The 12188-nt window shown below is 32.3% G+C and overlaps 1 protein-coding gene across 1 annotated transcript in view; it reads right to left on the reverse strand.

The window, feature by feature from the left end:
- The window catches only part of LOC143069082 (transcriptional adapter 2-beta-like), a 32618-nt gene extending 21509 nt beyond the window's left edge, over positions 1 to 11109 (reverse strand). The window contains exons 1-9 of the mRNA XM_076243532.1: positions 10858 to 11109; positions 10684 to 10743; positions 9465 to 9565; positions 8359 to 8399; positions 7286 to 7336; positions 6090 to 6146; positions 4881 to 4984; positions 3972 to 4044; positions 2793 to 2949 (exon numbers count right to left, since the gene is read on the reverse strand). Coding sequence (XP_076099647.1) covers positions 2793 to 2949; positions 3972 to 4044; positions 4881 to 4984; positions 6090 to 6146; positions 7286 to 7336; positions 8359 to 8399; positions 9465 to 9565; positions 10684 to 10743; positions 10858 to 10950 — 737 coding nt within the window. The 5' untranslated portion in view covers positions 10951 to 11109. The remainder of the gene's footprint in view (positions 1 to 2792; positions 2950 to 3971; positions 4045 to 4880; positions 4985 to 6089; positions 6147 to 7285; positions 7337 to 8358; positions 8400 to 9464; positions 9566 to 10683; positions 10744 to 10857) is intronic.
- Positions 11110 to 12188: the final 1079 nt, after the last annotated feature.

Genomic DNA, 12188 nt, shown 5'->3' on the forward strand with positions numbered 1-12188 from the left:
TAACCAAAAACAGCAAAATTTTCCTAAAATTACCAATTCAGGGGCAGCAACCCAACAATGGGTTGTCCAATTCATCTGAAAATTTCAGGGCAGATAGATCTTCACCTGATAAACAATTTTACCCCATGTCAGATTTGCTCTAAATGCTTTGGTTTTTGAGTTATAAGCCAAAAACTGCATTTTACCCCTATGTTCTATTTTTAGCCATGGCGGCCATCTTGGTTGGTTGGCCGGGTCACGCCACACATTTTTTAAACTAGATATCCCAATGATGATTGTGGCCAAGTTTGGTTTAGTTTGGCATGGTAGTTTCAGAGGAGAAGATTTTTGTAAAAGATTACTAAGATTTACGAAAAATGGTTAAAAATTGACTATAAAGGCCAATAACTCCTAAAGGGGTCAACTGACCATTTTAAATATGTTGACTTATTTGTAGATCTTACTTTGCTGAACATTATTGCTGTTTACAGTTTATCTCTATCTATAATAATATTCAAGATAATAACCAAAAACAGCAAAATTGCCCTAAAATTACTAATTCAGGGGCAGCAACCCAACAACCAGTTGTCAGATTCATCTGAAAATTTCAGGGCAGATAGATCTTGACCTGATAAACAATTTTACCCCTGTCAGATTTGCTCTAAATGCTTTGGTTTTTGAGTTATAAGCCAAAAACTGCATTTTACCCCTATGTTCTATTTTTAGCCATGGCGGCCATCTTGGTTGGTTTGACGGGTCACGCCACACATTTTTTAAACTAGATACCCCAAGGATGATTGTGGCCAAGTTTGGTAGAATTTGGCCCAGTAGTTTCAGAGGAGAAGATTTTTGTAAAAGTTTACGGACGACGGACGACGGACGCAGGACGACGGACGACGGACGCCAAGTGATGAGAAAAGCTCACTTGACCTTTCAGGTCAGGTGAGCTAAAAAACAGGACCAAAAATTAAGAATCTACATACACAGAACATTTGGCATATCAAAGAACCCCATTTATTCAATTTTTGATGAAATCAAACAAAGTTTAATTTTGGACCCAGATTTGGACCAACTTGAAAACTGGGCCCATAATCAAAAATCTAAGTACATTTATAGATTCAGCATATCAAAGAAGCCCAAGGATTCAATTTTTGTTAAAATTTTTTGTTAAAATTGAACTAAATTTAATTTTGGACCCTTTGAACCTTAATGTAGACCAATTTGAAAACGGGACCAAAAATTAAGAATCTACATACACAGTTAGATTCTGCATATTAAAGAACCCCAATTATTCAATTTTTGATGAAATCAAACAAAGTTTAATTTTGGACCCTTTGGGCCCCTTATTCCTAAACTGTTGGGACCTCAACTCCCAAAATCAATCCCAACCTTCCTTTTGTGGTCATAAACCTTGTGTTTAATTTCATTGATTTCTATTTACTTATACTACAGTTATTGTGCAAAAACCAAGAATAATGTTTATTTGGGCCCCTTTTTGGCCCCTTATTCCTAAACTGTTGGGACCTCAACTCCCAAAATCAATCCCAACCTTCCTTTTGTGGTCATAAACCTTGTGTTTAATTTCATTGATTTCTATTTACTTATACTACAGTTATTGTGCGAAAACCAAGAATAATGTTTATTTGGGCCCTTTTTTGGCCCCTAATTCCTAAACTGTTGGAACCAAAACTCCCAAAATCAATCCCAACCTTCCTTTAGTGGTCATAAACCTTGTGTCAAAATTTCATAGATTTCTATTTACTTAAACTAAAGCTATAGTGCGAAAACCAAGAAAATACTTATTTGGGCCCTTTTTGGCCCCCAATTCCTAAAATGTTGGGACCAAAACTCCCAAAATCAATTCCAACCTTCCTTTTGTGGTCATAAACCTTGTGTTAAAATTTCATAGATTTCCATTCACTCTTACTAAAGTTAGAGTGTGTAAACTAAAAGTATTCAGTAGGAAACCTTTGAAACCGGGATTATAGTACTCCCATTTGGAGGCACACATATATATGGATCTGACACATGTCTGAACAATACCATAAAATCATAACGTAGAAACTGCTGTCCAGTGTGTGTATTGATTTTAATTTCCGCGTAGCGCAAAACCGCGAAGCAGTGTTTGTTCATCATTTTCAAATGAAGTTGAATTATTTGATTTATCGATGAAAATTCAGTACAATTTAATTCAAGCTGTATGCTATTAAAATAAAAGAGCTCAAAATTTATAAAGCATCTTTCTATTAGTAGTTTTCAAACACCAATACTACATTATCTAGAAGTAGAACACACTTCCTAAAGTAAGATAGTCTGTCTCTTTTCCGGTTAGAGGCCGTTGCATTAAGAAAGTTTATTGCTATAGCAAACTTTCCAAAAACTTGTCACTTAAATCAGTTGTAGCAGCTACAAACTAACGTATTTGACAGAAATGATAACAAACATGTTGATTTTTTTTGGACATGATGAAAAGATCCAATCAGCATCTTTAATACAACAGGTCATAATTTTTTTTGGCATTCATCAAACAGAGACAGGTCTAATGGATGAAATTTATAAGGACAATTCTAATTTAGTTTCTAGTTTAATACCTATTTTAGTTTCAACCTTGTTCAAAGCCATACTGTGACTTTGAGATGACGAACAGCAATCAAAGCGCTGTTTCTTTGCTTTTTGTGTTTTATTTGCTGAGCATTTACTGATTTTGTGACACGGATGGGTATCCAATATCATTTGCTATTCTATTAAATGATTTGTGCAACTTCAAGACTATATTTAGTTACCAATAAATAGAGTATCAAAGTATAATGTACCTTTCTTCTTTATGAATTCTTTTCTTTGGAGTTTGAGATTTTTGTTTCCCTATAGTAGTAGCACTTTGTAAAAGATTGTATCCTCTCGCAAGTCGTTTTCTTCTTTCTCTTTCTTTTAATCTTGTTCTGTACTTTTCTACTTGTGAAAGTTTTACCGCTGAAAAATATCAACATTAAAACATTGAACATTATGATTCATAAAATGTTTCAATTCATAGAAACTGACGTAAGACATAAGAAATAAATTGAGCATCAAAAGTCTGGGTTTTTTTCAATACCTGGAGTTAGTTCAGTGTTTGTGATGTGTATTAAAATGAAAACTATTTCTATATAGTGTTAGGGACTTCTTTCTACATTGCTGTACATGTTTAAGGCCACTTTAAGCAAGTAAATGTACACATGGAGATAAATTTTCTAATATATTGTCGAAACCAAAGAATTCTATTAACCCTTTCACCGATAGCTGCCCAGACAGAAGCTACTCTGAGACGATGGCTTCCCTGGCTACTATTACTCAAGTGGGAGATCTTCATAATAAATGTCAATAAAAACTTGTCAGTAGTCATTTGTGTCTATTTTCAAATTGTTGGCATTATCTAGGTGAAATTCTCAAAATTCTGCTCTTTGACCCAAAATCGTATTTTTTTTTACCCAAAACAGCAAACTTTTGAAAAATTAAATGAGGCTGTACAAATTCCTTACACTGAACGATATCCATTCCAAGTGTTTTGTACATGAAATGACATTTAATGTCAAAAAAGTATACTAGTTTGGCTTCAATTCTTTCATATTCTTTCAAAAAAAATGTTCCCTCATTTCAAATTCTCGTAAACTCTGTAAATTTCCTCTGATTTTGACAGGGTTTTCAACAAACGGAAGCGCCATGTTAACACTTTCGTCCAGGTATTCAACAAAGAAAGATAACTCATGTTTGCACTGTTTTAAGCGGGATATATAAAAGAGGTATTTCGATCCCGGTAAAGCAGGACTCATCGTCAGCTGTCTGAAGCGTGACAAGGGTTAATGATTACATGCAATTTTGATAAAAATTCATTTGATTATTTCAACATGCTATTTTTTTTTCAACCCTGAAGAAGGAACTGGCGTAGACATATTCATTAATCATGTTAATGTGTATGTATTATCTACAAAATTATTCACATCATCCGTAATACTTACCTATATCAATGTCTTCGTCATCATAATTATTGGCTAAACTACTAATTAAAATTTCAGCATCATTATCGTGCTCCTACAAAATACACAAATAATATAACATGCTGCACCACAAAGACAGAAATGTCCTAATACATAACAACCCAAATCCTTAAAAAATTAAGAATTCCTCATGATCTTTTTTTGAAAATTGTTCAACTGTTGTTTTTGAAAGATAATCTATGAAATAGGTTTTAATTTCTATCAAAATTTACCCCAGTATAAAATATGTTCATGATTTTTATTATGAATTGTGAGGAAAGATAAGTGACTTTAAAATATCCTATACTACATCAATAATTTTAGGGATAATCATGAAAAATATCCAGAAAACGAGAATAAACTTATATACACAATTTAAGCTTTGTTGGTTACCATGGTTACTGTCTGATGAATATAACTAATCATAGGAATTATATTTCATGATAAAAAGCTACATGTATTACTTTTTTAAAGTAAACAAAAATCTAATCAACAATTTAAAAACACCTTTTACATTTTGTAATACTAAAGAAAACATATAAACAAAGGTGGGATGATTTGAAGTCACTGATGCTTTTAACCACTAAGGGTCACCATTGAATGCAACAGATTTGATATGATCTTGTCAAATGATCTTTAAGGTAGTGTGCTGTGTAAAGCAATAGTCATGCAGATAAAATGATCTCCAATATCCCAATAGGAAACAGATTAGTCAAATATTGTTGTTGTATTTGAAACAATTTCCTACCAAGCCATACTCAAGTATTCCAGTACTCTTGAAATCCCCAATTAATAACAATCTAGAAAATTTGGTAGCATATTATCTGCTGTTACTGTATGCTTGTCAATTTTATAACAGTAGACCAAACCTAAAAAGATTGCTTAACTCACTCTTTCAAAATCATCCCTAAGAGGCATATATCCAAGTTCTTGTTGTTCAGGAAGACTAAGTTCTACAGGTGATATTGGTTGTGTTATACTAGGTGACAAAGGACCTGGAAAAGAGAAGAAATTCTGATGAGTACTTTGCTTTAAAATTTGTTTAGCTTTTATTTACAAATCTTCTATTGGTCATTAATATTTGCAATCACATATTTTTTTCATTTCACTAATGTGTTTCTATCCACATATTACATTTTTTCTTCTTCAAAATTCTCATCAAATTTCAATTTGTTTCATCAATCCAAATTGTTCAACTGCTCCGAAATTATAACCAACTGTTTACAAGAAATTGCCAAAGAATAAAGCATACTTAAAATCTAAAACTGTATATTCAGAATTTTTTGCGTGCATTTATTATTGCAATTTTGTCATTTAAGACTCAAAGGCCATTTTAATTTTAGCAATATTGAGAAAAATCCTGTTCAATTCATATAGAAATTTTCAAAATGCGAGTTTAAATCCTTGAGACTATAACCCTGTTGCATTTTTTTCGCAATAATGAAAACATTGCAATAATTTATTAATTTAAAATATTAGATATTCACCTAATGTCTAATGTGAGTGTTGCAATACATATAGTTACTGTTAAGAGTTATTTTAAAGGTGAGCGGTAGTACTTTTTGAAATTTTATAAAAAAAAAATTATATTTGTAAAGCTCAGACATCAGTTTGAATAAAAGACATGTCATATACACAGTGGTGAATCCAGAGGGGGGTTTCTTGTGGTTGGAACCCTCCCTTTCTTTTGGACAGATCATTGCATTTGAATGGGGACATATGGTTGGAAACCCCCCTTTTTAAATGACTGGATCAGCCCCTGATACAGTAAATCATATGGTTAGTGGCAACATGTTGTCTATAAATAAGTTTCATGGGGGAGATAACCTAATACATATTTTCCATATTTATTTGACTCACTGTGTTACCTCCCTTTTAGAACTTAATGAAAACATATTTTATTATAAAAATATAATTCAGAGTTTTTTAGATTTAAATTCTGAGACACCTTAGAGACATGTGTTTACAAAAACAGCATCTAGAAGAGAAAATTGAAAATTTTCAATCTGATATTTTTGAAGCAAATAATTACAATTAATTTTGCAAATACTATCACAAAAATGAAAAGTCCTAAATCATCTCTATTTCCATTCCACATACCTCCGTTGGGACATGTATGATCTTTTATTGCGTCTGCAGCATCTGGTCTGATTGTGACTAAAAATAATAAAGAATACTAGTCCAAATTTCTTTTACACTTGTTGAAATAGTATATGTGTTTACATCAAAACTAGATGCATTGAGGGTTTCAATTTCTAAATCATGACTATGTATGGTATTTAGTAATTTTTTTAGGGTCATAAACCAGAACTTTCATTTTGTATCATATTTTCAGAGTATATTAACATGATTAACATGCATATACGGTGACCTATAGTTGTTAATGTCTGTGTCATTTTGGTCTTTTGTGGATAGTTGTCTCTTTGGTAATCATACCACATCTTCTTTTTTTATATGTACTTTGACCAAAAATGGTTTACGTTTTACTAGTTGTGACTTGGATGTAGAGTTGTCAATGAACAAAGTAAAGATGTTCAACGCATTCCTGATCAATTCTGTTGTGATCTTCAACGAAATAAGTTATCAAAACTACTAACATGTTAAAGATTTTTTTTAAACAGAAATCCCCATAAAAACTTTATTATCAGCACTTAAGGATGTACTTAGGTGAGGTTTTGAAATTCGTGTCAAATTTTCGGACTCCTTGGTGTTTTTCCATACAAAACTGGGTAAAATATTTTGCCCCATAACACCCATCTACTTTTTCAGATAAGACTAAATAGCTCATGAAAGTTCATTTACCCAAATTTTAGAAGATTCTTAATTTTCTTTCTTTTGTTTTGGGACACAAATAATGCCAATGCAAACATAAGGTAAAAGTCTGAGTAAGCCTTTTCCCGCCATATTTTGAATCTCAAATATATCGAAAAGGAGGTCCATGACCTATCAATATTTTTAGCCTATCTTCATCCTTAAAGAATGCTCTACCAGCTTATAGTATCAATTTTAAATTCTTGATTTATTAATTTTCAGCTAACCTCAATAAGTACATCCTTAAGACAAGACCTATAACTTTTTTTTTTGCACTACATCATTTTAACTAAGGTCTTCTACATATACAAAGTGACAAATATTATTTCTTTTTTGTTTTACAATTCTGACCACTCATCTTTGTTTAAGTTATTAAAATTTTCATATTTCTCTATCAGTTTCATTTTCAATTCTGGGCTTTTATACAGTAGAAATGTTTTTTGTCCAGATAACTTAAATAATAAATCATGTTTAATTATAAATACCTTTTCCAACACTTCCTGATACAAAAAATGTTACATAATGGTCTTCACACTCTGTAAGTAAACAAAGAAAATGGTTATGGTTTAAAATTTATGGATTACAGATCCGATATATCCACATAATAAACATGATAAGGAAATTATTATCAATCAGTTATTTTCAATCTGATTGATACAATCACTGACTAACATAAAAGGTGTTTTAGCATTGTTTCTACTGAAATTTGCATTTTTGTGTTTATTTACTCATTGATATCTTAATCATGTAAATAACAAGGCTTAAAATGATGCGACTGTCATACAAGTGAGAGGTTTAGCTAGCTTTAAAACCAGGTTCAATCCACCATTTTCTACATTAGAAAATGCCTGTACCAAGTCAGGAATATGACAGTTGTTATCCATTCGTTTGATGTGTTTGGACTTTTGATTTTGCCTTTTGATTTTTGATTTTCCTTTTTGAATTTTCCTCGGAGTTCAGTATTTTTGTGTTTTTACTTTTTTTTTTAAACCTAGTCATTTTGTCCAGCTTTAGTTTAGGCTTAGATTACCTTTGTCATATTTTGGGTCCTCAATGATTTTCAACTTTGTACTTGTTTGGCTTTATAACTATTTTGATCTGAGCATCACTGATGAGTCTTTGAGGACGAAATGCGTGTCTGGCGTATTAAATTATAATCCTGGTACCTTTGATAACTATTACATGTAGTATGTCAAACACACCAAAAAACAATTTTCAATAGGAAAAATGCTGATTTTTTTCTTCTTCAGAAGTCAACTTTTAAAAATTTGAAAATATAACAGATATTGAAAAAATACAAAATCACATGAAGTTTTGTGAGTTGTTACATGTATATTCATTATTCAACTACATGTTCTTCAGGTTAATTAATCAATGAGTGATGGATTTCTATTGAAAGAAATTTAAAAGTTCCAGTACTAGTGATTATTATATTCCAAGGGACAAAGAACTGAAGTTTAATATTGACAGGTAAACTGCAAATGATTCTGTGGAAAGGTTTAATTTCTTTTGCAGATAAAATTTCTGCTACAGCCTTCTACAGTATCTCAATAAATACCTTCAGCAGTTCTCTTTTCCACATGATTTGCCACATCCTCCCTGCAAAAGAAACAAGCATTTGTTCATATACTGTAAATGATTGCAACATTTCAGGGGTTCAAATTAACATTTGATACTGGAAGGGGCCTGACCTTTGCCCCTTCAAACTGAAAGGTCCACAACCCAAATTCCAGGTCCTACTTTTACTTAAAATATTTCAATACTCAGCTAGTCTGGCTGACTTGATATGCACATGTACTGAATGGATAGATTTTATTTTATCTGTGAGGAACCTTCATGACTTTTTTATGATAATTATTACATATTGTTATTTTCTTAAAAATTATGTTACGTATTGTTCATTACATATGCATTGATAAGAAACCAGAATTTAGCTGCGGAATAATGCATAGGCGGATCCAGGGGGGGGCCTGGGCCCCCCTTTCATGGGAAAAATTTGGTTGATTATATAGGGAATCGCTGAAGCATGACTGGAGCGGGCCTCCCTTAGGAAAAGTTCTGGATACGCCACTGTAATGTTCAACACTAGTAATAAAGCTGCTAAATAGAATTACATGTGTAACATACACATGTATATTCACCATCACAGATTCAAGGGAAAATCCATGAAAGACAATACACATGCACTTGAGGTGACAAAGTATAGAAATACTAGATATATATAAGTATAGATACTATCCAAATCATATCTAACACCTTACAACCTACAAATAGAATCTTCAATGACCATAATAGACTAAGCAGAACACATTTTTTGTTAAGTAACCTTAAATTAGCTGTTACAATTGTCTTAATAATTTCAATAGGACTCTCTGCAACCTACTTTTAAAACATGTCACCACTGAGGATACTGCAAACCAACTAATTTTCACGAGCGATTTATTTTTCAGAGAAGAAAACTATCGCAAATATGTGAAACTTTAACTTTTCTTACATAAACTACATCAAGTAAATTTAAGAATTGCGAAATTAAATTGCCGCGAAATGGGATAGAAAGGGTTAAACACGAAAATAATATGTCGGCGAAAATAAGTTGGTTTACAGTAGTGGACTGTATTGCTGGAGAATTTCATAAAGAAAAAAATTGTTCAAGTGATAACTTACCAGTTGCCAAATCCATACTGTTCCACCGCATCTAAAAGCATTGTTTCTTCTGCCAGAGTCCATGGTGTATCAAGTTCAAAAGCTCCTACTACGTAGTCACTCTAAAAAAAACAATATTCACAATACTACTGTTTTATCAAATCTTTGAGGAAAATCTTCAATAGGGGTTACATTTTTGTATATGAATAAAAGCATCTTTCTTCAAATGAAATGAGCGTTTTCAATCAAAAACTATATGGTTTTTATTTATTTCATGTGATAAATGCCATTTTGACTACCTTGAGTGTCTGATTTAGTTAATAAATAACTTGAGATTTCAAATCTTCCAACACACAACATTCCAATTTTGCATTTATAAAATTAACCCTGTTACTGCCGACTGTTTTTGAAGGTTGCATTTCATAAGCCGGAAAATACGACAGCTCAACGTCTGTGACGTAACATGCCAAACAACGACATCATTCGATTTATGACGACACAACATAATGACCGTTACATTTTGGACCCATTGGAGAGAAACAAAACACTGTTTAATCTTCGGTCTTTTAATTGAAAGAGATACAGCATTACAGCATTGATGAGAAGCTTGCATAAATTAAGCCATGGACATATGTGTCCCTCCGGCAGCAAGAGGGTTAACTGCCCAAGTTGACCTGGGTAAAATTTAGTATACATGGGAGATATCTGACGGAGATGTCACATTACTTTTAAGTCACAGCAAGATTTACTTTTTCAACTTTCTTTTTTCACATAACTGACTTCAGACTTCATGATAAACTTTTCAATCTATAGGCCAGGAGCTCAATTTTAAGAAAAAAGATATATTCTGTTGGCCATTCATACGATTTTTACAGGTCTGAAAACTATTTAACAAGTCTTGGCTGCTAGGCCTGTGGTTAAGCATGAAGACTATGACTTCAACCATGCACATAGCGACACAGTTCTGGGAAATTCCACACTTCAGCAATAGGGTCTTTCCCATAAACAGAAGAAGAACAAGCACAACAATAAAAAAAATATTTTCAATTGTCAGAAAATGTTCAATTTCATAATTATATATATTGTGGAATATAAAAACAAATACAAGTTAATTGCAAGATAATCCCTTTGTTATAAAGGACATGATTGTTTGAAGCAGGACATTAAACTTAGGATTTCAAGCATTTCTATTTATAGATGTAGGATCTCCATTGGGTATCCCCAATCACAATGTACATACCACCAACTTGTATTCATGAACTCTTTTATGACCTCCGATCTCAGCACCAAGTGAATAGCACTGAAAAATAGGAAACATAAAATACAATCTTTGATAATTTTAGGAAAAAGAAAATTATGGTCAACAAAAGAGATTATGTGCATTTGATAGGCACGCCAGTGACGTCATACTCACCTGTAAACAAAGGTCAAAGTCTGTACAATCTGTACACTGTACTCTGAACCCTGAAATTTCAATCTGACAGCAATTACAGCGCACTTTAGACATTTCTTATTGTGGATGCGCGTCCTAGAAATAAGGATGAATAAGACAGACCATACAATTTACTCTAAATAAGACGCATCTTTTCAAAATATTTTGTGGCGGCTCATCTTTTGTTCCGACTTGCTAAATCATGACGTCAGTTTTCTCCCATGCTTCCTAAGTACTTCCGGGTTATGAAAAAAAGTAATTAGCTTTCTGTATAGAGTTAACGTACTTCGTGAAAAACAAATCGCATGAAGCATCACTTTTAAAGAATGCTTTTTAATTCCTCTATAATTTATTATTAAGTTAATAAGGGACATCACAATAAAACGTACATAAAAGTCAACGGTGGGAATGAGATGGATAAAGAGAGATAACTCTATTTTTATCATTGACACTTTTATCAAGTAGTTAGAGTTGAATAAGAGTAGTCTCAGGCCTATTCGAATACCATGGAATATGCGGTATTTTTTCTTTCAACAAAATCAAATTTAAAAAAAAGCAATCAATAGGGACACAAATGTGTTGTATTTGTTTTATACAAATCCTTGGTTTTATCAATACCCTTATAAATAGGTTGGTTAATAATATAACTTTATATATCATTGAAAATTGATTATTTATATATGTAATACTCTGAAACGTGTGATAATTCATCAAATCGTGTCTATTTCGCCTAAACGTGTCCTTCCAATCATAAATCTCACATCCCCAAATGTGTCCGATAATTGTTATTCGCCAAAAGGTGTCCAGATGAAAACGTAAGAATGTTGAAAACTTTTAGCACCAATATTACTCCATAAAGTCAAAAACGTTTACAATTCAATGGCGCGGGGTATGATAAAAGACTTCGAGTACGGTTGTATTCTCAAAGAATACCCACAGAAATCCAGAGGAAATAGTGTAGTAGTCCATATAGACAAATGTCTATTGAAGACATGCTATGATTGTGCACACCAACTTATGCTTGTCAATAAACCACCAGGTTAAAAAAAAAAATCGAACAATAACACTTTATTTTTACTTGCAGCGGGTTTTTTTTATCAATATAATTATCATTGTTTTAAAGTTCACATAGAGTGTATTTCACAATTGAAAATTTGATACATTTTATCTTGTTAGTTTTCCCAGTGCTTCATATTTGTGGTTATATTACGCATAATTGCAAACTGAATTTGCAACACATACTTAACTATTGACCGCTGTTTATTGCTTGATGTCCAGTGGAAAATTTGACATGCGTATTTCGAAAAAAAACC

The sequence above is a fragment of the Mytilus galloprovincialis genome, chromosome 3 (assembly GCF_965363235.1).
Source record: "Mytilus galloprovincialis chromosome 3, xbMytGall1.hap1.1, whole genome shotgun sequence".
NCBI classification, from domain to species: Eukaryota; Metazoa; Mollusca; class Bivalvia; order Mytilida; family Mytilidae; genus Mytilus; species Mytilus galloprovincialis.